The sequence below is a fragment of the Hypanus sabinus genome, chromosome 29, assembly GCF_030144855.1.
Source record: "Hypanus sabinus isolate sHypSab1 chromosome 29, sHypSab1.hap1, whole genome shotgun sequence".
NCBI lineage: Eukaryota > Metazoa > Chordata > Chondrichthyes > Myliobatiformes > Dasyatidae > Hypanus > Hypanus sabinus.
In genome coordinates this window covers 5642445-5669337 of record NC_082734.1, presented here as the reverse complement: position 1 = coordinate 5669337, position 26893 = coordinate 5642445, and the positions used below count along the sequence as shown (strand labels likewise).

Genomic DNA, 26893 nt, shown 5'->3' with positions numbered 1-26893 from the left:
TCCCGTGGTCCTCTTTCTTCTCCAGCTCTTGACTCTTCCCCCCCCACCTGGTTTCCCCTCCCTCCATCTTCTTGGCCTGTCTCCTACCTCCCCCCCCACCCCCCCGTCTTGAAGAAGGGTCTCGACCCGAAACATCGACTGTTTACTGTTTTCCATCTATGCTGCCTGGCCTTCTGAGTTCCCCCAGCGTCTTGTGTGTGTTGCTTTGGATTCCCGGCATCTGCAGATTTTCTTGTGTTGGTCACCATTGTTGTTGTCTGACCTGCTGAGTCTTTTCAAAGTCAAAGTCAATGTCAATTTATTATCAAAGGTAAGGTGTTCAGCGGAAGGAATTCTGCAGTGAGTGGGGGGAGGGGATTTACAGTGAGATTATGCCAAAATTACATTACTGTATTACTATAAAGGTTACCACTCTATGAAGTTACAAATAGTGGGCTGCTTTCAATGCTCGAAGTAAATTTATTATAAAAATACATATATGTCGCCTTATACTACCTTGAGATCCATTTTCTTTCAGGTTTATACAGGAAATGTTTAAAAAGAACAACAGAATTTACAAAAAATTGTACATAAAGAAAAACTGACAAACCACCAATGTGCAAAAGCAGATATACTGTGCAAATATTTTTTTAAAAAATCAGTAACACCGTTCTTAAATCCTGATGAAAGGTTTTGGCCCAAAATGTTGGCCATTTAATCTTTTCCGTAGATGCTGCCTGGCCTGCTGAGTTCCTCCAGCATCTTGTCAGTGTTTCACAGTTCTTACTTCATTTTCCCAGCATTTAAAATTTTTACATTCGATTGGCCCTCTTGTCTTATGCCTATTTATAAAATCTGTCTATTCATCATAAATTATCCACACTTCCCTGTTTTTGCTCCTTTCCTTTTCTTGACATTACTGTCACTTTCTCACCCAAAATCCCAGCAATAGTGTATTACAGGGGGTGTGACAGAGTGAGGAGTTTAACAGAAGGCATGCTACAGCAGTGGATGAAAACATGACCTAGTAAGCGGATTGTGACAGATTTGTGATTATAACAAAAATTACATTATTACAATAAAGGTTGTCACCACACAAGGTTACAAATGTGGTCCGCTTTCAAAGTTCAAAGTAATTTTTTCATCTTCTTTATCATTATGTGCCGTGTCACACAGCGTGGGTGATCAACCGCGATTGTTTTTACAGTTCTTGGCGAATTTTTCTACGGAACTGGTTTGCCATTCCCTGACGAAGGGTCTCGGCCTGAAACGTCGACTGTACTTCTTCCTATAGATGCTGCCTGGCCTGCTGCGTTGTGTGTGTGTTGCTTGAATTTCCAGCGTCTGCAGATTTCCTCGTGTGTGTGCCATTCCCTTCTCCTGGGCAGTGTCTTTACAAAGATGGGTGACCCCAGCCATTATCACCACTCTTCAGAGACCGTGTGCCTGGCATCACTGGTTGCATAACCAGGACGTAGCCCTGGACAGCTGCTCACATGACCATCCACCAGCTGCTCCCCTAGCTTCACGTGACCCTAGTCATTGTGAAATTTGTTAATGTTGCGGCAGCAGTACAATGCAATACATGATAAATATAGGAAAAAAAGAATTAGAGTAAATATCTATAAAAATAGTTAAATTAAATATAGTGCAAAAGCAGATGTAAAAAAGTGAAGTAGTGCTCATGGGTTGAATGTCCACTTAGGAATCAGATAGCAAAGGGGAAGAAGCTGTTCCTGAATCACTGAACCGGTACCTTCAGGCTTCTGTATCTCCTACCTGCAGGGGACACATCCTGGGTATTTTTCTGAGGCACCGCTCCTTGAATGTGCCTTGGATACCACGGAGGCTAGTGGAGGTGGTTTTACAACTTCCTGTAGCTTCTTGCGATCTTGTGCAGTAACCCCCTCCCCGTATCAGAATAATAATTATCAGTTTAACTCAGTCTGATTACTTACATAGACACCATCATTCACAAAAATCTTGCTTTAAAATACAAAATCATAAAATAACTCCATACCTTACTGTAAGTACAAGACTGATCTAGTTTTAGAGTCAGAGTCCCACAAATTATATTATGACCAATCCTTTATTACAGACAGGACAATCCATAATAACCATCCGGATATCATAATCCAGGATAAACCAGCAAGAACAACTTTCTTAACAGATATCACCATTCCAAACACACAGAAATCACTGAGTGAAAAACACCAGAAATATGCTGAGTTAAAAGAGGAAATTAAAAGACAATGGAACATGAATGGGGTATACATTGTCCCGATGGTAATATCTACAACTGGTATCTTCCCAAAGTCACTACACAATAGCATTAAACAATTAAGGCTGCAGAATAAAATCCATGTAAATCTCCAGAAAGCTACAATACTAACCATTACCAGAATAGTCCCAAAGTTACCAGCAATTCAGAAATGAACGTGCTTAGCTATGTCCTTACCTCAGGTTTTACCGGCTTGAGCAGAGATAAAATAACCAATAATAAAAACATTACTATGGGTATTTCAGCAGGGGAAATGTTTCTGCAAATTGATGTTGTATAAAGGAATATATTCCATTATGGGCATGTTGCAGCAAGAATAGTTACGGTGGTTGTTGCTTACAAACAGCGAAGAGGAAAACAGCAATTCAGTGTTATATTAAGGGGCTAGATATAATGGGTGGGGTTTTACCACATGGATGTTGTGGATCCATAAGTAAACAAAGACAGACCATTACAGGAAAGGCATTGCAGCAAAATGCCTTTTACAGAATGTTTTACAGCAATGGGAATCTAATAAAGATCAGGTTTAATATCACCAGCATATATCGTGAGATTTGTTAACTTTGCGGCAACGGTACAATGCATGATAAGAGAGAGAAAAGGTAGTGAGGTAGAGTTTACGGGTTCAATGTCCTTCAGAAATTGAATGGCAGAGGGGAAGAAGCTGTTCCTGAATCTCTAAGTGTGTGCCCTCAGGCTCTTGGACCTCCTTCCTGACGGTTGCAATGAGAACAGGGATTGACCTTAATGATGGATGCCACCTTTCTGCGGCGTCGCTCCTTGAAGATGTCCTGGATAGTATGGAAGATAGTGCCCATGACAGAGCTAAGTTTACAACTCTCTGCAGCTTATTTCGATCCTGTGCAGTAGCTCCCCCAACCCCATACCAGCCAGTGATACAGCCAGTTAGAATGCTCTCCATGGTACAGCTGTAGAAATTTGTGTGTCTTTGGTGACATACCAAATCTCCTCAAACTCCTAACAAAACAAAGCCCCAGTCTTGCTTTCTTTGTAGCTGCATCTATACGTTGGGTCTAGGTTAGGTACTCAGAGATATTGATACCCAGGAATTGGAAATATTAGAGCAGAAGGACTGGCGCTGTGCCCCTGAAGTTATAACCAGGCTTGCTTCAGTAATGGAATGCTAAAACAGAATGCATGTCATACAAGCAGAATGTTACAGCAGCGGAGGGCCTGCTACATCAGAAATGGCAAGGCTTGAAACAGGTAGATGCAACAAGTGACCTAAAGTTTATTTATTTATCGAGATACAGTACAGAGTAGGCCCTTCCAGCCCTTTGAGCTGCAGCGCCTACCGACCCCTGACTTAATTGTGAGACAATTTGCAGTGACCAAAGTGTCAGGTCTTCAGATTGCAGGAGAAAGGCAGAGCCCCCAGACAAAATCCACACATTCCACGGGGTGGACATACAAGCTCCTTACAGATGGCTTCAGAAGCGAACTCCGAACTCCAGCACTCTGAGCTGTGATAACCGCTACACCATCATGATTATTGCTCTGAAGGTTGCGGCTTAACCAGGCAAGGGATGAGGTTGTGTTTGTCATCATTGTAATAGTGCCAGGGCCCACACTATTCTGTTTTCAGTCTCCATGCAATTTTTATTTTTCCCTGGGCCAGACTAATGGTCCTTCGAGTAAATCCTGGTCAACACATCAGATAGACAAGGATGCATCGTATTCCTCTAAAATAAACGTGAACCATTTGACCTACCCTCATCCTAAACACAAAAAAATCCCTTTGTCCTATCCACCTCTCTCAGTATCTTCTCTGCAACCTCAGCATCTCCAACACCATCACACTGAGCACAGGGGCTCCCCAGGGCTGTGTGCTCAGTCCACTGCTGTTCACTCTGCTGATCCACGAATGTGCAGCAATACACAGCTTGAATCACATCAAGTTGGCCAATGACACGACCGTGGTGGGTCTCATCAGCAAGAACGATGAGTCAGCATACAGCGAGGAGGAGCAGAGGCTAACGGACTGGCGCAGAGCCAACATCCTGTCTCTGAATGTGAACAAAACAAAAGAGATGGTTGTTAACTTCAGGAGGGCACGGAGCAACTACTCCCTGCTGAACATCGACGGCTCCTCGGTAGAGATCATTAAGAGCACCAAATTTCTTGGTGTTCACTTGGCAGAGAATCTCACCTGGTCCCTCAACACCAGCTCCATAGTCAAGAAAGCCCAGCAGCATCTCCACTTTCTGCAAAGGCTGAGGAAAGTCCATCTCCCACCTTCCATCCTCACCACATTCTACAGAGGATGTATCGAGAGCATCCTGAGCAGCTGCATCACTGCCTGGTTTGGGAAGTGCACCATCTCGGATCGCAAGACCCTGCAGTGGATAGTGAGGTCAGCTGAGAAGATCATCGGGGTCTCTCTTCCCGCCATCACGGACATTTACACCTCACGATGCACCCACAAAACAACTAGCATTTTGAAGGACCTTACGCACCCCTCATACAAACTCTTCTCCCTCTTGCCATTTGGCAAAAGGTACCGAAGCATTTGGGCTCTCATGACCAGACTGTGCAACAGTTTCTTCCCCCAAGCCATCAGACTCCTCAATACTCAGAGCCTAGACTAACATGTACTTCATTTATTATTATATTATAATTTGTCCTCTACTGTGCCTATTGTCTTGTTTATTAATCATAATGCCCCTGCACTGTTTTGTGCACTTTATGTAGCCCTGTGCTGGTCTGTAGTCTAGTGCAGTTTTGATGTTGATTTACATAGTCTAGTGTAGCCTTGTGCTGTCTCACATAGTCTAGAGTAGTTTTGTGTTGGTTCATGTAGCACCAGGTTCCTGGAGGAACGTTGTTTTGATTTTACTGGGCACCGTACCAGCAGTCTATGGTCAAAATGACAATAACCTTGACTTGAAATTACCTTCCTCTCAGTTCTGAGGAAGGGTCTCTGACATGAAGTATGTCAGCAGCTCGAAACATCAACTGCTTACTCCAGATGAGTCCCTCCAGCATCTGCAGAATCTCTTGTTTGCGTGGAATATGGCTTTTTCTCTTTCGACAGATGCTGCATACTGCCAGCTTCCTCTTAGATCTACAGCGTTTCATTTGTTTTCATTCCAGTTCAGTCCACTTTTTCTTTTCTATTTTCTTCCCATATTCCTTCATCTTTTTTTTTAAGTGAGGGGAACTGTATTCAGCTCCTTCTTGAATAAATGTAACTGTCTATCGCATTTAGAAGATCCCTTGGCTTCACAGTCCTAAACTGCCTGGCCCATACCGGATTGTGGGCTCTGGTTCTGAACTTCCTTAACATTTCTGTTTTATGAGGAAGTGAGAGCTTGGTACGAATAGTTGCATTAATATTTAACTTGAAGGTTGCAGTGCAAGCACGACTGAGGGTGAACCTAGAAAAATGCAAATATTATCACAATGTCCCGACATCGTGATTTTCTTTTCTCAAGCACTTTTCAGAATGTTCTGGAAGCAGTAATGCCTCTGCATCTCTCTCTGAGGCCCTGGAAAAGAGTTAGGGATTCAAACGTTTAGAGTACACGAAATAGAAGAAAAGTGCGCAGAGCTCATTTCCTGCTGTGGTTTTCTTCTGTAGATCCAGGCAGACTTACTGGAACTTTCCACTCAGTACAATAAAGTGCCTCTCAGCTTTAGGGACCTGGTTTCAACCCTGCTTTCTGGTGTGGAACCACCAACGTGGATTTTATACCAAAGTTCTGCTGATACATTAATTGGCTGCTATAAATTACTTCTTATTTATTGATTTATTTGTTTGTTTTCCTTAGAGATTTATTTATTTACTGAGATACAGCACAGAATAGTTCCTTCTAGGCCTTAAAGCAACACCACCCAGCAACCCCCGATTAAACCCCAGAATAACCACGGGACAGTTTACAGTGACCAACTAACCTACCATTCAGTATGTCCTTGGAATGTGGCAGGAAACCAGAGCACTCAGAGGAAACAGGAAGACCATACACCGTAGTGGGCACTGTTCCTTCTTAGCTGCGCCGCGGTAATTGAAATACTCCCGTGCGCATAGCCTTTGTTGCCGCACAGATGGAATTTTCTTTTATATGATGTAAATAATAAAGTTCCATGCACCATGTAAACATTTTCAGCTCAGCGCAATGGCTGTACAAAAAAAATTAGAGAGTTGGTGGTAGAAATTGTACTCGGGTCGCTGGCACTGTGGTAGTGTTGTGTGAACTGTTAGGCTACTGTGCACTCTTAGTGTAGGTTAATGGCAATGAATAAAACAGCCAAAGGAGATTGGCTGAGTAGACATGAGAGAGAAGTTTACATGAGTGTAGAGAAATAGTGGGAGGGAGTTGGAAATTTTGAGCTTCCTCCTTTGGGATGTCATGGACCCAATTGGCCAAATGGCCTTTACTTTTTTTATATAAGAATCACTTCAGTAACACCGAGCCGTGTGTGATAACACTCTTTAAAGTTGCGCAGTGTTAAGGCAGCAGTGATTGTTATCAACCAGTCTTACAAATGGCACAAACGTAGCCTGGCAACTCCAGAAGCAGCAAGAGAATAAGAAATAGATCATGTTTCAGCGGTTAATGGAGGGTAACCTGCCTGAGGGCACGAGGAGATCTCCTCTCCTGTTCCACAACTAGACTGGAATAAAATGCTGCCATCCAGTGTTTTGATGGCTACCATTCCCAATGCAATGCTTTTGTTTACCCAGATTTATATATACCCAGAAGCACTTTATTGGCTGCCTCCTATACACCTGCTCGTTAATGCCAAAAGCATGTAGACATGGTCAAGAGGTTCAGCTGTTGTTCAGACCAAACATCAGAGTGGGGAAGAAATGCGAACTAAGTGACTTTGACCATGAAATGATTGTTGGTGCCAGATGGGGTGGTTTGAGTATCACAGAAACTGATGATCTCCTGGGATTTTCACACACAGCTGTCTCTAGAGCAAGGTTTCCCAACCCGGGGTCCACACAGCCCTCGGTTAATGGCATAAAAAAGGTTGGGAACCCTTGCTCTAGAGTTTACAGAGACCAGTGCAATAAACAAAACGCATCCAGTGAGTGGCAGCTCTGTTGGTGAAAAGGCCTTGTTAATGAGAGAGGTTAGAGGAGAATGGTTTAAGCTGAGAGGAAGCCAACAGTAACTCAAGTAACCACGTATCAAAGCAGTGGTGTGCAGAAGCTCATCTCTGAATGTGCAACACATCAAGCCTCAAAGTGGAGGGGGTACAGTGGCAGAAGGCCACGGGCATACACTCAGTGGCCACTTTACTACGTTCAGGATGCACCCAGCAAAGTGGCCACCAAGTGTATTTGCTTGAATTAGCAAAGGGATGGGGTTTGAACTCTTGTCTCCAGGCCTCTGTACGCTTCCACCATCAACCACTGTGTGACCAAGCAGAAGGGAGTAGATAATCCGCCCCAGGGATAAACAAATGCCTGTGGGGTTCCACTATTGGGCCAACTTTATGAATCTAAAACTGGAAATCTAACTTTATGAATCTAAACTGGAAAATAACATCAACCCAACAGGAAGCAACATGTCAATAATAAATATTAATCTCATTTCTTGTTGGGATATGAATCAGGAAATAACTTTTAATTTACATCAGCAAAATTCCTCAGTGTTATTATTTCAGAGGAACTGTCCTGCAATTATAAAGAAAGCACATCAGCACCTCTACTTCCTTAGAAGTTTGCCAAGATTTGTCATGGCATTTAAAACTTTGATAACCTTCTTTAGATGTGTGGTGGAGGGTATATCGATTGGCTATATCACAGCCTGGTATGGAAACACTGTTGTCCTTGAACAGAAAATCAAAATAGAGTAGTGGATACAGCCCAGCTCACCTTGGGCAATGCCCTCCCCACTTTTGAGCATATTTACAGACCGCTGCATTCATCTTCAAGGACTCCCACCGCCTAGGCCATGCTCTCTTCTTGCTGCTGCCATCAGGTACAAGAAACAGGAGCCTCAGAACTCACACCAGCAGGTTCAGGAAAAGTGATTATCCCTCAGCCATCAGGCTCTTGAACCAATGGAGATAACTTCACTCAACTTCATTTGCCCCATCACTGAAATGTTCCCATAACCAATGGACTCACTTTCAAGGACTCTTCATCTCATGTTCTCATCATTGCTTCTATTTATTATTATTATTTTCTTTTTTGTTTTGTATTTACAAAGTTAGTTACCTTTTGCACATCGACAGTTTGTCAGTACTGTTGGATGAGGTCTTTCATTGTTGCTATTATGGTTCTTAGATTTACTGAGCATGCCCAGAAGAAAACAAATTTCAGGGTTGTAGATGGGGCATAGCTGTACCTTGATAATAAATTTACTTTGAACTTTTAAAAATATTCCAGAATAATAAAATTATAAACTTTTATTACATCTGCAAGGGAATTGCAAAAGGCTAAACTTCCTTCTCAATGCCAATAATACTTAGATTTGTCATTAAGGTACAAAGGTCGTAAGATTTAGGATTCAATAAACTCCCACCGTCCACACCTTCCCTTATCTTTGGCTGTATTATTATTGAGGTACAGTGTAGCCCTTCCATCCCTTTGAGCCAGGCCTTCCAGCAACCCCTGATTTAACCCTAGCCTAATCACAGGGTAATTTACAATGACCAATTAACCTACCAACTGGTACGTCTTTGAAATGCGGGAGGAAACCAGAAGGCCCGGAGAAAACCCACATGTTCCGTGAGGAGGTGCACAGACTCCTTATAGCTGATGTCGGAATTGGGGGCGGCATGCTAGCGCAGTGGTTAGCACAGCACTTGACAGTACCAGTGACCCAGGTTCAATTCCTGCAGCCGCCTGTAAGGAGTTTCTACGTTCTCCACGTGACTGTGTGGGTTTTCTTTGGGTGCTCTGGTTTCCGTCCACCGTCCAAAGACGTAGTGGTTAATAGGTCAATTGGTAATTGTAAAGTTGTCCCCTGATTAGGCTAGGGTTAAATCGGGGGTTGCTGGGCAACACAACTCAAAGGGCTGGAAGGGCTTACTCCACACTGTGTCTCAATAAAAATAATTGAACTCTGAACTCAGATGCCACGAGCTGTAATGACATCGCACTAACCGCTATGCTACCGTGACATCATAGTCTAATTGAGTCCACAAACTGGCCCTTCAGCCCACAATCTCCATTCCTATCATTCCAACCACCTGCTTGTATCATAGATTGGTTGGATAATATCTATGCTGTCAATACAACACTGATTCTACTTACCCCTGCAAGTGGCCTAAGTGCTACACCTGCCCATTCACCTCCTCCCTCACCTCCATTCAGGGCCCCAAACAGTCCTTCCAGGTGAGGCAACATTTCACCTGTAAATTTCTTCTTTCTTTATCAATCTTTTTATCAATTAAAAAAAGTATATATATATAAACAAGAGGAGAATTATCTCAAATATCGATATCAATAACAGTTCATATAAAAGGTAAAATAAACATTATCAAGATCATACATAGTATTTCTTCACTATTCTTGGTTGGTGCGGCTGTAACGAAACCCAATTTCCCTCGGGATCAATAAAGTATGTCTGTCTGTCTGTCTGTTAACCTAATAGTATATAATAAAAATAAGATAATCGATTCTCCTCTTATCATTCCATGAAAAGAAGAAAAAAGATAAAGAAACTTTTAACATTTTTATATACATAAAAACCCACTAAACAAAAAAAAAGAAGAGAGAGAAAAAAGGAACTGGGCAGCTCATACTGAGAGTAAAAGCAAGAAAAAAAGAGAAACTTTGATCAAATCCAAAGTTTTGAGAAAGTAACTGTAAGAGCAATAAATCAAGCCATATAAAAATATTGAATATAAGGTCGCCAGGTTTCTTCAAATTTAAAGGATGTATCAAATGTTTGACTTCTTATTTTCTCTAAACTTAGACAGGACATAATGGAGGTAAGACCTGCAAATTTACTAAGGTCATCTACTGTGTCCAGTGCTCCCGATGTGGCCCCTTCGACATTGGTGGGACCCATTGTAAATTGACCCGCTTGACCCATCGTCAGTTGATGGCTCTCATCTGTACTCAATGGATTTTAGAAGAATGAGAGGGGATCTCATAGAAACCTATCAAAATGTTGAAAGGCCTTGATAGACTACATGTGGAGAGGATGTTTCCTATGGTGGGGGAGTCCAAGACCATAGGACACAGCCTCAGAACAGAGGAATGTCCATTTAGAACAGAGATAAATTTCTTTATTCATGGAGTGGCGAATCCATGGAATTGTTTGCCACATGTGGCTGTGGAGGCCAAGTCATTGGGTACATCTAAGGCAGAGGCTGATAGGTTTTTGATTAAGACAGGAAGGGATATGGGGAAAAGGCAAAAGGTGGAGCTGAGAGGAAAATGGATCAGTAATAATGAAAAGGCAGAGATGAATTGATGAGCCAAAAGGCCTAATTCTGCTCCTATATCACCAGACAACAATTTTTTTTGATATTTGTTTCCTCGGAAATTTTTTTCTTTATGATAAACCACTTGAAGTTGAACACAAATAACTTCAGACTACTTGTAATATGTAGGAATAAGGAGAAACAAAAAATAACTGTTGTCAAAAATAATGCATCTAATTGTATAACGTTGCTGAACCTTTGCAATAGTTCAACAAAGCTAAAGATGTTTTGTTGATGATATTCATTTGTACATAGTGTCTTAGGCTTCTTGCTTAAGTGTCCAATAATAATCAGCCAGCGTTGATGGATTCCAGTTGCCCTGATACTGTTTCTCCATGACCGCAATGTCCTGGTGAAACCTTTCACCGTGATCGTCACTGACAGCGCCAAGATTTGCAGGGAAGAAGTCTAACTGGGAATTTAGAAAATGAATCTTTAGGGACATGTTGCACTTCATGGTTTCAGCTTACCTTGTAGGCAACATTTTAATTAACTTGATTTATGAATAGAAATAACAAACACAGGAGACTTTTTTAAAAAAAGATGCGATAGTGAAATTCCATGGCAATTTTCATGATGAGTAGGCCAAAATCCATAAGATACACCCAAAAGTATTAAGAAAGCAAAATCTTTGTTATCTTATAACTGTTACCACTCAGTAACATAATAAATGGTTGTAGTGGTGGGTTTGTCAGAATCAGGTTTATTATCACTGACAAACATCATGAAACTTATTGTTTTGTGACAACAGTACATAACAACAATACATAAAATAATATGCCACAATTAAAAAAGAGAGAAGTTTCATAAAACTGATGGCAAAGGGGGAAAAGCTGTTCCTAAAACTCCTGAGTGTCACCAAGCTCCTGCACCTCCTCTTTGATGGTGTAATGAGAAGAGGGCATGTCCTCGATGGTGATGGCCCTTAATGAAAGATGTCACCTTTTTGAGGAACCACCTTTTGAAGATGGTGCGGAGGCTTGTACCCATGATGGGGTTGGCCGAGTCTACAACCTGCAGCCTCCTGTAATCGTGTACTGTGGCCCCTCCACACCAGGCGGTGATGCAGCCGGTCAGAATGCCCATCACCATGAATTTGTGGGAATTTGTTAGTCTTTGGTGACATTACAAATCTTCTCAGACTCCTGATGAAGTATAGTAAATGGTGTTCCGTCTTTGTGATGGCAATTTATGCAAAGGAATGCAGGAAGTAAAGTCATCATTGATATGAGATCAGTTATCATTATAGTTACTTAATAATGTTCTCTCTTTCTTCATCAACAGGAAGGTGTTTGCAGTCAAGATTGCAAAGGTAAGCTCCATAGTTGTACTTAGTTTCGATGATCATTTCTAGTTGAGCATGCTGCCAAATTAAAAACCACCATTATGAAGTTTGAAGTTCAAACTCCATTTATTACCAAAGTATGTATAAATTATACAACCTTGAGATTCATCTCCACACAGGTAGCCACAGAACAAGTAACTTGAAAGTACCCATTAAAAAAAAGACCAACACAATACCCAAAGTGCACAGAGGGAGAGAGAAAAAAAAACACAAATTGTGCAAACAATAAAAGTAAACAGCATTCAGAACTAAAGCGGGTCCAAAGACATGGAGCCCGGAGCAGCCGGAGTGGGCCCACAAATGGAGCTCACAGACCAGAGGTCCAAAGCAGGATCAGTGCCGTGGAGCGCGGAGTAAATGTCACGGAGCAGCAAGCAGAACAGTCCTGACACCTGGCCTTTTCAATCCAGTAGAAAAGGAAAACTAAATCAGCATTTCAGGTGACCTTTCCTCAGAACTGTCCAACGTTTTTTTAATTAGTAGAGAAGGAGGAGTGTGGAGAGGACAGGAGCGACATCTGTGCTTTACTGATGGCATAATTGGCTAGCTGTAAATTTAAGTTAGGTTAATGACAAAATTCAAGTTCATGTTTAATTATCATTCAACCTACATGAATATAGCCAAACAAAACAGCATTCTTCCAGGGCCAAGGTGCAAAACACATTACCAACAGCACACTGCACATAGTACATAACACAGAGAGCACATAGGGTTACAATTCTAGAAGTCCCTGTGTGGCATGATGAGATTGACAGTAAGTTGTCCAGGTCCAACTTGTTCTTCCACTGAGTGAACACTGGAGTGCAGCACCAAGTGAACAGTGGAGAGCAGCACTGAGCGAATAGTGGAGGGCAGCACTGAGCAAATACTGGAGAGCAGCACAGAGCGAACATTTGTGCGCAGCACCGACCGAACACTGGAGTGCAACACCAAGTGTACACTGGAGCACAACACTGAGCGAGCACCAGAGAACAGTTCCGCCTTGGCACTCCTCCCCTGAGCTTCTCCAAAGAATCAAACGGAATTGATTGTCATGTGAGAGAGGATAATTTAATGGAGTACAGGGAAATAAGGAGAGGGGTAAATCCAACTGGTGTAATTACACTCTTCACCTGGAAGACAACAAGCAATTTGATGGTTCATAAGTCTCTTTCTATATCATTGTAAGACTAGATAACACATGGTGGTTGTTGTAATGTATCATTATCTAGTTCTTTTCTGAGCCAGTGGTGACCTTTTCTGCTTGGAGATAATCTTGGATTACTGCATGATTGTTGGCAGATGCCCACATGTTTACAGTCAAGAGTGTAGTTGGTAGACATGTGTTGTCTCAGCATATTCATAGGCAATAAAGAAAAACAGTCAAAAGAATAAAGATCAGCTTCTTCCTTGTTAATATCGAACAGAGTTGGTGAAGTAAACATGGAGGAAGCTGGACATAGTCAGCAGGAAGGACAGCAGCTGTGCAGACAAAAGCAATGTCAGCATTTCAGATCAATGACCTATTGTCAGGTCTGGCCAATTTTGATGCAAACTGAAAGGGCTGGTTATCTGGATTTGTTGATTTGGCAAGGTACAATCCTTGGGATTTAACAGTGAATTCAACACTTTAGCTCATGTGGTGAAACTGTGGAACTCATTGCCACAGGCAGCTATGGAGGCCAGGTCATTGGGTATATTTAAGGCAGAGATTGATAGATTCTTTCTTTTTCTTTTTCTTTTTCAATATTTTTATTAATTTTCACATAGAAGAATACAGAGTACATGAGGATATATATTATGAATCAAAAAAAGATAGAATAGTACCAAATACATTATATTTAAATCACACTTGCAATCGCAGTACCCTATATTCGTAATCAACCATGTACATTAATTAAATTGTAATTTGAATTGTAATAATTATATTATAAAAAGGAATCTAAACCCACTACCAAAGTTGAAGCTGTATGGTAAAGAAAGAAAGATGAGAAAAAAAAATCCTTATCACATAGTGATTTATTTTATTAGCCAACATCTGTACTTTAACACCACATCAAAGGTTTTGAAAGTAGTTCAAGAATGGTCCCCACAATGTTTGAAAGTCTTGATTAGAATCAGAAATGGAACAACGGATCTTCTCTAAATTTAAGCATGACATAACATCACATAACCATTGAGCATGAGCAGGCGGAGCAACATCTTTCCATTTAAGCAACACCACCTTCCTAGCTTATAAGAGCCAATATATGCAGGTTTAATTGCAGCATTGAAAAGAAATTTGGATAGGTACATGGTTGGGAGAGACGTGGAGGGCTATGGTCCAGGTGCAGGTTGATGGAGGAAGGCAGTTTAAATGGCTCGGTGTGGACTAGATGGGCTAAAGGGCCTGTTTCTGTGCTGTAGAGCTCTATGACTGTCTTTAAGACTATTATAGCAAAGTAATTCGGAAATATTCAAGGTCAGAAGATAGAGTCAATGTGTAAAGTGGTTGTTTGATTTGGCAAATAAATTGCAAGTTAGCATAATGTGAAGAAATGTAGCATCATCCACTCTAGTTAAATGAATAAAGGTAAAGTATCTTCCAATTAGAACCATCAAAAAGTACGTACAGGGTCAGGCCTTTGGTCCATCTAGTCCGTACTGAACCATTTAAACTGCCTACTCCCATTGGCCTGCCCACCATGCCCCTAACATCCATGTGTCTATCCAAACTTCTGTTAAACGTTGGCATTGAGCTCACATGCACCACTTGTGCTGGCTGCCTATTTACACTCTCACCACCCTCTGAGTGAAGAAGTTTCCCCTCATGTTCCTCCTAAATATTTCACCTTTCATCCTTTACCCATGACTTCTAATTGTAGTCTAACCCAACCTCAGTGGAACAAGCCTGCTTGTATTTATTCTATCTATACCCCTCATAACTTAGTATATAATATACTAATAGATTTGATTATACTAATAGATAGATTTGATTCTCTATCCAATCTCTCTCCAAGTGATAAAGTTCTAGCCCATCACAAACAAAAGAAAACTGCAGATACTGGAAATCCAAACAACACATACAAAATGCTGGAGGAACTCAGCAGGCCAGGCATCATCTATGGAAAAGAGTACGGTCACTGTTTTGGGCTGAGACCCTTCAGCAGGACTGGAGAAACAAGCATGAGGAGTCAGAGTTAGAAGGGAGTGGAGGAAGAAACATAAGGCAATAGGTGAAACTGGGAGGGGTGAAGTAAAGAGTTGGGAAATTGATTGGTGAAAGAGATGCAGGGCTAGAGAAGGAGGAATCCAATAGGAGAGGACAATCGTAATTTCCAGTAATATCCCCCACTTCTCTATTCCCAATCCCCTTTTCCCTCTCTCACCTTATCTCCTTTCCTGCCCACTGCCTCCATCTGGTGCTCCTCCCCCTTCTTCTTTCGTCCGTGGCCTTCTGTCCTCTCCTATTAGGGTCTGGGTAAACTCAGTTCAAAGTAAATTTATTAATTAATTTAATTAGGCATCTGTTAGGCATAGATTTGTGCCTTGGAAAGTTTCCAGGGTGTAGGCCTGGGCAGGGTTGTATGGGAGACCAGCAGTTGCCCATGCTGCAAATCTCCTTTCTCCACACTACCGACATTGTCCAAGGGAAGGGCACTAGGGCCATTACAGCTTGGCACTGGTGTCATTGCAGAGCAATGTTAAGTGCCTTGCTCAAGGACCTTCAGATCACAAGACCAACGCCTTAACCACTTGGCCACACTCCAACAAGCATAAATTTATTATTAAAGCACATATGTATCACCTTATACTACCCTGGGGTTTATTTTTTTGCAGGCATTCACAGCAGAACAAAGAAAGAAACAATAGAGTCAATGAAAACTATACACAAACACTAATTGAAAGTTCAAAATTCTGATAGGGTGATTAGTCTGCAAATAGTAAAGTTCATTACGTAGGACTTTTACACTGAGGTGAAGAGAAAGTGGGCGATGACCCTGTGGGATTCCCTATTGCAGAAGGCTGTGTAGACATGTTTCTTTAAAAAAACTTCAAAATGCATTTTTTATCAAAGTATGTGCAGTACTGTGTAAAAGTCTTAGGCACATGTAAATAAACTCGGATGCCTTTGAAAATAATGAAAAGTTTCCAAATATCAAAAAAATGACTATAAAGAGCAGTAAACAGTAGAAGTCTAAATCAAATCAGTGTTTGGTGAAACCACCCCTTTGCCCTTGCCTTACCAGCTCTCTTAGGTACACTGTCATGCAGTTTTACAGGAAAATCATCTGGTAGATTGTTTCAAGTATTTTAGAGTACTTGCCACAGTTCTTTAGACTTTGGCTGTCTCACTTGCTTCTGTCTGTCCAGGTGATCTCAGATGATGTTGGGATCAGCGCTCTGTGGAGACCATACCATCTGAAACCATATAAACAATCTAGAGTGCTGAGTATGTCACCTTGAGATTTATTTTCTTGCGGGAAATCACACTGGATACAAAGGAAAACAATAACACCAATGAAAAACTGCACACAGAACAAAGATAGACAAACAACCAATGTGCAAAAGCATTTAAACATGAAGTAAATAGATCTACACAGGCGAAAGTTAACAAGAGGCCGGCCAATGGTCACACTGGACTTCGAGGCAAGTGGTCCCAGGTATGAATCCGGCTGGCTGCTGGCAAGCTTTCAATCGAGCGCCGAGCTAGCAACTCAGCCTCTGTGAAAAACAGACAATGCGCCAGTTAACAAGGGACATAAAGAGGACAGGAATATACTAGGGAGGCAGATTGTCTCGAGCAGTTGTCGAGCAACTAGCACCCTGCCTACTCTGATTTGGGATTTTCTTCCGTCAAATATCACACTCACCAATCTCTGAAGTCGTTGGTAAAATAATGTCATATCATTGCACGATTGTAAACAATACCATGCAAATAAACCTATTTAGTTGTTTAGCAGAAGTGCCATTGGAAACGGCCAAACTGATGGCTGAAACCTTTAAACTTTAGAATTGTGGGTGGAACGAAATTCCTAAGCACTGAGTTATATCAACAGGGTGTGTAACCTGTAAAAAATACCTAGGTGAAAGGGATAGCTGCATGTGCCTTATACTAAGCCAATAACAGTTAAAATCAGGACAAGTACCTTGTAAAAACACAAAATGCTGGCAGAACTCAGCAGGCCAGACAGTATCTATGGGAGGAGGTAGTGACGACATTTCGGGCTGAAACCATTCATCAGGAGTGACACGAATTCCTTGTCTTGTATTTACCAACTAACTTTGACCTTCAGTGGAGGGAAATTTTACACTTGATGTAGAATGCTCTTCTAAGGTGACTAGATCATTCAAAGGCAAGACAAAAATAATTGCTGTTTACTTCAAGCGTTTAACTTGGTAAAATGTTGTATGATCAACCCCATCACATTGGGTCCAGCTCAGCGCACTAACAGAACTAGAGTGGCTTATGTAATGTTCTCAGCATGCAAGTAACTCCTTCAAGGTCATTGCGTTCACGTCAATGATCAGGCGAGATCTGCACTCAGTAGCCTCTCTAGTTGGTACCTCCTGTACCTAATAAAGTGGCCACTGAGTGTATGTTCAAGGTCTTCTGCTGCTGTAGCCCATCCTCTTCAAGGTTCGATGTGTTGTGCATTCAGAGATGCTCTTCTGCACACCATTGTTGTGACACAAGGTTACTTGAATTACTGTGGTCTTCCTGTCAATTTGAACCAGTCTGGCCACTCTCCTCTGATGTCTCTCATTAACGAGGAGTTTTCACCCTCAGAGCTGCCACCTGCTGGATATTTTTTGTCTCTCGCACCATTCCCTATAAACTCTAATGAATGTTTTGCATGAAAATCCAGGAGATCAGCAGTTTCTGAGCTATTCAAACCACTCCGTCTGGCATCAGCAATCATTCCACAGTCAAAGTCACTTAGATCACATTTCTTCCCCATTCTGAAGCTTGGTCTGAACAAGAACAGAACCTCTTATGAAGTTGCTGTTGCATCATTGGCTGATTAATGAGCATGTATACGGGTGTACCTAATAAAATGGTCACTGAGTGTGAAACAGTATGAACCTTCAGCTGCAAAAGGGTCCAGATTGGCCAAGGCGAAGTCAGTCTTGATTTGTCATAGCAAGGTCAGGTCTGGATTGTCTGAGGACAGGTGTTGAATAAAGATTGGTCAAATTAGTCAGGACTGGATTGGTGAAAATCAATCCAGTCTGGCCCTGGCCAGGAGTATAAGATGATGAGAGGCATTGATTGTGGTTGGAGGCTTTTTCCCAGAGCTGAAACAGCTAACATGAGAGGGCAGTGTTAAGGTGTTTGGAAGTAGGTACAGAGGAGAGGTCAGGAATAAGTTTTTTATGTAGAGAGTGGTGAGTGCGTGGAATGGGCTGCTGGCGATGGTGGTGGAGGTGGATACAATAGGGTCTTTTAAGAGACTCCTGGACAGTACATGGAGCTTAGAAAAAAAGAGGGCTATGGGTAACCCTTGGTAATTTCTAAAGTAAGTACATGTTCGGCATAGCTCTGTGGGCCAAAGGGCCTGTGTTGTGCTGTAGGTTTTCTGTCTTTCTAGACCAGGTCAATTAATGTCAGGTTTTAATTTTGTGGCCAAACCAATGAGAGTTCTTGTCACTTTATATTATCTTCAAACCGCATGAGCAGATGTTAAGGAAACATTTCACTAAAAGAAGTGAGGAATCTGTTTACTCCCTTTCTCAGGTCTGATTAAGCAGCTTCAATCTGAAACGTTATCTCTGGTCCCTCCACAGACACCGCCTGACCTGCTGTGTCTCTCCAGTATTTTCTGCTTTATTTCACATTTCTGGCATCAGTTTATTTTTATGTTTAAGTAGTGATCTGTGCCTATTTTCAGATTAGCGCTACAGGAAGGTTGCAATAGTACAAGAGAGGATGCAGAAGATGTTGTGCGTGCTACTGGTTAGGGAACCTAGAATAACTTCCTATGGAACAAAGATGTCAAGGGGAAATTTAATTGAAGTGAAATTAAGTTTTAAGTGTCTACTGCATGGTGCGCTGAAGGAGACATTTCCCTTACCAGAGAGGTTGGTAACTGAGGATATATTTAATTGGTGGGATAATCAGAAGGGAGTTGAGAAAGGTCTTTTTTTCCTCAAAGAGTGGATGATCCAGAATTCATTGTCTGAAGGACAGATGGAGGCAGAAGGCCTCATAATCTTAAAAAAAAAGCCCTCAAAGAAGCATCTGAAGAGTTGTAACATACTGGGTGCTGAAAAGTAGGAATAGCATAAATACCCATTTTAGACCATAAGACAGAAGCAGAATTAAGACATTTGGCCTGTCGTCTGCTCCACTATTCCATCATGGTTGATTTAGTAACCCTCTCAACCCCATTCTCCTGTAACCTGACTAATCAAGATTCTATCAACCTCCACTTTAAATATATTCAATGACTTGGCCTCCACAGCTATCTGTGGCAATGAAGTCTACAGGTTCACTATCCTCTGACTAAAGAAATTGCAGTCATCTCTATTCTAAATGGACACACTGTAGCGGTGTGCTACACGCAGCGCTAAAATTACGACACGGAGTCGGTAACTGCAGTCGAAGGAAAAAACCTTATTCGAAATCTTCAGCCTCACTTTTAAGCCTCCCTCAACCTGCCCCCCGTGGCGCAGAGGCTCCAAAGCTCTGTGCTCGCAAACCCCCGTAGGCTATCTAATTGTGAGTCGGTTCGGATGTACCAGGAAATGGGTCGCCACAACACCTCTATTCTGATAATGTCCCCTCCGGTCTAGATTGCCCCACTGTTGGATACATCTTGTCCATATCTAGGTCATTCAATATTGAGAGGCGGAGGATGAGAGGTGACCTGATAGAGCTGTATAAGATGATGAGAGGCATTGATCGTGAGGATAGTCAGAGGCTTTCTCCTAGGGCTGACATGGCTAGCACGAGAGGGCACAGTTTTAAGGTGCTTGGAAGTAGGTGCAGAGGAGATTTCAGGGGTAAGTTTTTTACGCAGAGTCCAGGAATGGGCTGCCGGCAACTGGTGTGGAGGCAAATATGATGGGGTCTTCTAAGAGACTCCTGGACAGGTACATGGAGCTCAGAAAAATAGAGGTCTATGGGTAATTTCTAAGGTAAGGACATGTTTGGCACAGCTTTGTGGGCTGAAGGGCTTGTAGGTTTTCTTCAATGAGAACCCCCCACCACATTCTTCTAAAATCCAGTGAGTGTGGGCCCAGAGCTCCTTCTACGTTAACCACTTCATTCACAGAATCATTTCCGTGAACCTCCTCTGGACCTTCTCCAACGCCAGCATATCCATTCTTAGATAAGGAGACCAAAACTGCTCACAGTACACAAAAAGCAGTCTGCCCAATGCTAGTATTGAAGTTAGTATGGATATGATAGACTTTCAGATTTCTATAATGCTTGGATCTGTGAAAGAGTAGAAACACCCTTTGGCAAGTAGGAAGAACAGTAAAAAAAAATTTGTTAACCTTTGTTCCATTACTGAATTCCTGCAACTTTGTTAGCTTTCTGTTCTAATGTCCCTTTTTGTTTCTTCCCTTAACTACAATACAACACAGGAGGCCTTTGGACCCATTAAGGCAATGCTTCCTCTTGGCAGAGAATTTCTATTGTACATCTTCCTTGTAGTTCACTAATTTATGTTCCCTTAAATGGCCATCAACTTTCCCCTCGATAAACACCAGAGATTCTACAGATGCTGGAAATCCATAGCAACACAAACCAAATGCTAGAGTGTCGTGCTGTATCTGTAATAAACAGTTGATAATTCAGGCCAAGCACTTCCTTCAGGACTGAGAAGGAAGTGTCTAAATTAAAAAGTGGGGTGAGAGGGGAAGGAGCCTAGCTGGAAGGTGATAGCTGAAGCCAGGAGGGTCATGGGCTGGAGAAGAAAGGATCTGATAGGAGAATGGACCATAGGAGAAAGGGAGCCAAGGTGAAATGGTGAAAGGCCATAGTGGGGAGTAAAGGAAGGGGGGATTTGTTTACTGAAAGGAGAAATCAATATTCATGCCATCAGGTTGGAGGCTACCCAGACGCTCTACCCAGGTAGCTCTTCTTTGCACAAGAGGAAGCCATGGACCAACACGCTGGAATGGGAATGGGAATTAAAATGGTTGGCTACCAAGAAGTCCCGCATATGGTGGATGATGCAAAGGTGCTCGATGAAGCAGTCCCCAGCTTATGATGGGTCTCACCAATGTAGAGGAGGCCATGCCAGGACGACCCCAGCAGATTCGGAGGTGAGGTACTGCCTCACCTGGAAGGACTGTTTGGAGTGAGGGAGGAAGTGGCTGGACAGGTGCAACACTTGTGCTGTTTGCAGTGCTAGGTGCTGAGAGGGAGATTAGTGGGGAGGGACAAATCAACCAAGGAATCCGAAAGAAAGGATCCCTCTGGAAGGCGGAAGGTGGGGGGAGGTAAAGATATGTTTAGTGATAGGTAAACATAGTGGTTACAATAACTAGTTAAATTCTCAACATATACACTCAGTGGCCACTTTATAAGGTACATTTGTACACCTGTTCATTAATGTACATATCAAATCAGTCAATCATTTGGCAGCAATTCGATGCATAAAAGCATGCAGACAGGGTCAAGAGGTTCAGTTGTTGTTGAGACTAAATGTCAGAATGGGGAAGGAATGTGATCCAAGTGACTTTGACTGTGGAATGATAGTTGGTGCCAGATGGGGTGATCTGAGTATCTCAGAAAATACAAATCTCCTGGGATTTTCACACGCAATAATCTTCAGAATTTACAGGGAGTGGTGTGAGAAACAAAAATTCATCCAGTGAGTGGCAGTTCTGTGGGCAAAAACACCTTGCTAAGGAGAGAAGTTGGAGACAAATGGCCAGACTAGTTCAAGGAGACATGAAGACGACAGTAACTTGAGTAACCATGCATTACAACAGTGGTGTGCAGAAGAGCATCTCTGAATGCACAACACATTCAAACTTCAAGTGAATGGGCTACAGAAGCAGAGGACCATGTATAAACAATAAATGGTCACTTTATTAGGTACAGGAGGTACCTAATAAAGTGGCCACTGAGTGTATTTGGGTCAATGTGCCCTGGCATGAGGAACTCAGAGAAGAAGGTGCATACATTCAGCACCTGAAGTCACTTGGGCCCCTAGAGCTGGGGGTACTGCCTGTAATTCCTACACCATTGTACTACCTTGACCTCCACAAATCCAGAAAGATTGGGACCTACCTGCACAATGCCGGGTGAGTGTTTTTTGCTGAATCACAGGCAGCTGAGGTAAGGATTAAATAAATAAACACCTCTAATCCTCTTAATGATCACCTCACCCTTCCTTTAAAGTATTCTGCAAATAAAATGTAGGATAATAAAGAAAAAAGAAATGACAAATGAAAAGCAAGTGAGATTCATTGAAGTACAGTACAGTTCTACACCTTCGCTGACATGAGTTTAAACCGCTTCCTGAGAACTTTAGTTGTGAACATCTTCCATCTTTCATTGTGCACATGTTATTCTTCTGACTCGCTGTCAGCAAAGAACTGAAGCAACTTCCCTTTTTGCTTCTTTATATCACAAACTGTGAAAGAACCGTGTTATGCAAGTTGCAAATGCTTTTCACAGACACCACTGTTGAGTTTTTTCAGAACTTCCACCTTGTATAGATAACGTATGGTGTTTGCACTTTGCATGACAAGAAGCACTTCTTTTATTCATTGAAGACATGACTGGAGCTCAGTAAGCACAGGTTATAGAAATAAATGCAGAATAACACCCAAGAACAATGCTCCTTTTGTCCGAACCCATATTACTGATTGACGGATTCGAGGTAGTTGACCTGTATCTATACACTTTTCCCGCAACCTGTGAACTCATAACATTAGTTATAAGTTGTTGAGACAAATCTCAAGGTTATATCATGTACACTCTTTCCTAAAGGTTCACAAAGTCAGGAAGTGAGTGTGGAAAGGAAAAGCAGAGGTAACAATTCAGGTTAAAGATTAATATTCTAATAAAGTCTATTCAACCTGAAACAGTTCTCTTTCCACAGATGTTCCCTGGGTGGCCCCAGCATTTTCTGGTATCATTTCAAATTTCTGCAGTTTTTGATTTTTATTTACAGTTCAAAGAGCCACCTGAGAAGAGGGCAATCGCTCCCTTACCCCACTTCTCTTGCATACTGAGTGGTGTGCAGAAAAGGCAATTGAATGTAGCAGAACCGAGGCAAGACAAGGCAAGGCAGCGGGCTCGTTGTCGGGAGGAAGACAGATCCGAGGTGCGACCATTTTAAGTGTCATGCTGAATTGGAAAGATCGGTTCCAGGCCAAATCAGGGTTCATACACCAGAGCAGATCAGGACAACTGAAACTGATGTTCGCACAGAGATTTAAGCACAGGGCCAAATCGGAAAGGACAGATTCAGGCCGAATCGAGGCGGTAGGGGCCTGGCCCCAGAGCATATCGAGGCAATTGAAGCTGATGTTTGGACGTCGATTGAGGTGCTGGACTAGGCTGAAAAGGTCAGGGTGTCAGGGCCTGAGGTGAGAGAGGGGTCAGTTCAGCCCTCTGCTCTATGACTCTGCTCAGTGCAGATCTGTGGCAATCTCTTTGCAGACTTCAGTTCAGAACACTTGTGGTTATTGTTTGCATGGTTGTGGTTTTCTATGCACATTGTGTGTTTGAGTTTGTTTTTAAATAGATTCTTTTGAGTTTCTTTGTTTCGGGACTGCCTGTAAAGAGACGAATCTCAAGGTTGTATAAGGTGTACGTACTTTGATAATAAATGAGCCTTGAACTTTTGAGTTGCTAAGAGGCAGAGATACTATTAAGATACTGGAAATACTCCATGGCTCCAGCAGCATCTGTGGAGAGAAAAACAAATTTAATCTTTTAAATCAATGTCCTTTCATCTGAAAAAAAATTGCGTTTGGATGGAGAAGAAGTAAGGTGGGGTACAGAGAACCAATGGGAAGGTAGGTGATAGTATAGAGGTTAGGAGATATCCAATGATAAGAGAGCTGATGATGCAAATGGAAGCCTGTGTGGATTAGATCTAGACCAGGAGCTCCCAACCTAGGCGTCCATGAACCCCTTCCTTAATAGTACTGGCCATTGGCCATTTGGACGACGATTTAGGCACCGGGCCAGATTGAAAACGTCAGGGTGTTGGGGCCCAAAGTGAGCTTTACTCACTGCTCAGCTCTGCTCTGAACGGATGGACTCTCTCTATTGACGCTATTTGCGTGTGTTTATTGTTGGCATGATGTCTTTTTCTTTCTCCCTGCACATCGGGTGTTTGACAATCTTCTCTTACGGGTTCCTTTGTGTTTCTTTGCCTGTTAGGAGACAGTCTCAAGGTTGTATAATACATACTTTGGTAATAAATGTACTGTGAACTTGCAAAAAAAGGCTGGGAACCCCTGGTATAGAAGAACCTTCTCAATCAAAGCATCTGTCAGCAGCTAGTTGTGGAGAGCGCAATGTGACTCATGATGTTGGGTCAGTCATTTTCACAGCTACCTTTTTAAGGTCATTAACCAGACCTTTCACAGAGTCTGCTGAGTGGGGCTCTAGGTGGCTCTAGAACAAGAGGTGTGACCTGTGGACCACTGCTGCTTGGGCCTGATCAACCCTGGCTGGATCGCCTGGGCAAGAATATCTAATGTTGAAAGACCCAAGTCACCCGATGGCCCAAGTTACATTGCTGGTGATGTGACCCAGCGCAACCTAGGATATATCTTGGCATTTTCATATTGAATTGCTTCATGGGCCATGGGTTTCCCATGGACATCCCATGATGTTTCACATAAAATAAAATGTATGAATGTTCTAATCATTTTCTTTTCTAATTTTCTAATCATTTTCTTTCCAAAACTGTGTCTCTCACTCTCAACAACCTAGCTATTGAAGTCCTGCCTGTCAACACGACTGCTCTGAAAGTTGACTGGAGCTCCATAATTGAAAACTTAAATAATTTATCAATATCACTTATCGATATCACCATTGGTCAAGATACAAGAACCATTAGCAGCAGCAAAAAAGAAGAGATCATTGATAAACTTGAACCTGGGACGTACTATAATATTTTCTTCAGTGCTGAAAATGGATCATTCAACTGTAATCTATCATCAACAACAAGTAAGTTCATTATAAATCGCAAATTAAAGCAAGACATGTGAAGTCATCTGAGAATAACTCTCCAACCTCACCCCCCTCGCTCGCGAAACCCTGTGGCCCTGAAGTCATTTGGTTCTTTACTTGAGCCTAGCCAACAAATTGGGTGTTCTATAACTCAGGCCCCTGTGGGAAGCAAGATAAGACAATATAGAGATCCTCAAACATGATGGTACTGAACAAGGGCTACTTGTGTGATCTACTATTGTCCCCTCCCTCTTCACGCGTGTTCTCCTGTCAAAAGCCTTGGATGGCACTCTGAGGCCTTTGGGAAATGCAGACACCTATTCCTCTGGGGCAAGGGTGCATCAAGATTCCAAAAGTGATGATGAAGGCCTGTGAAAGAAAAAAAAGTTTTCCTTTTGCCTTACAGGAGATTCAAACCTCTTCACAGCAAAATAAATCCTCTTGAAGAGTACTCACTGCTATTCCTTTAGTAGTCTGCTTAAAGGGATAGCAGGGGATATCATTTGTTTCGGAAATACTGAGTGAGGGATAAACATTGGCCATACACACCAGCAAAAACTCTCTTATACTTCAATGAATGAATGGTACCATCCCTCAGTACTGGACAGATAATGTCAGCTAGGTTGTTGGACTCTATTTACTTAAAGATACAGCGCAGATCTCCCTCTTCTGGCCCAACAAGCCGCGTGGTAAATTGTCCTGTGACTAGTCTGGGGTTGAATCCATGTATTTAATCCTGGCCTAATCACAGGACAATTTACAATGAGCAATTAACCTACTAACTGCTACATCTTTGGACTCTGGGAGGAAACCAGGGCACCTGGAGGAAACCAATTGAACTCAGAATGTACAGAAAAGTATGAAGAAATAGATTGTCCAAGGTAGCCTTCGAATTCATATTCAGTTTCCCATACCTTGCAACTTGCCACAATACAGCCTCCAGCTCACAGTTGGCATATCTTACATCAAGCCAGAATGAGCACTCACACTAAACCTTACTCCACTTCCACATCCTCAGCAGGAACCAAACCAGAATCAAATTATTCTCCACATTCCATCCTCTGGAAATGTACCCCAGACTATACCCACTATAGAGACCCCTCAAGCGATGATATGTCTCAGTGAGTGATTGTAGAGTACTGCATTGGAATCATTGGTGATAGCTGAGATATCAAATTTAGCCAGCAGCACTTCCTTTAGACCAGGATAGTTGTATGACCTCTCTTCATCGATTTACCTATCAGTAGGGCCACTAGCTGGCAGGCTAACTCCTCCTCCAGACATAGCCATTTCTGGGCCATTTTCTCGAACCTGAGGAGATAGCTTCCAATGTCATCACCTCGTTGATAAGCAGGCATCTTGAGACCCTTCCGAAGGCTTTGCAGTTTCCTCTTAAAAGCCTTGTCTCCCCTCTGCCTGATAGTCAGACAGGGACTCTGAACAGATCTTCCAGGAAGGTTCGGAGGTGGTTCCATTTGAAGGCCCTTCTACTTCTGGCCTGAGTTTGGCCCTGGGCTGAAGTTCTTCCTCTTCTGAGGCACCATAAAGCCAAGCCGAGCTCATCAGCTCAATTTAAGACCCATTATGAGGGATGTGCACACACTCAGCACAACGACAGCAGAATGACAAGGCAACGTTTGCGTATGTGTAAATGTGCATGCGTAAGGAGTGTGTTTACCAAGTGCTCCCATGAGAGACATTCCAGGTAGTTTTCAATCACGTTTATGCCTAATAAGGTCAGATATTTGATAGCATGCTG

At 42.3% G+C, this 26893-nt stretch overlaps 1 protein-coding gene across 2 annotated transcripts in view; it reads left to right on the top strand.

Annotated features, from left to right (window-relative positions):
* LOC132382917 (receptor-type tyrosine-protein phosphatase H-like) overlaps positions 1-26893 on the top strand; it is a 115705-nt gene that overhangs the window by 13883 nt on the left and 74929 nt on the right. For both annotated transcript variants that reach the window (XM_059953477.1, XM_059953478.1), the window contains exons 2-3: positions 11957-11984; positions 24895-25131. In XM_059953477.1, the coding sequence (XP_059809460.1) occupies positions 11957-11984; positions 24895-25131 (265 nt within the window). The remainder of the gene's footprint in view (positions 1-11956; positions 11985-24894; positions 25132-26893) is intronic.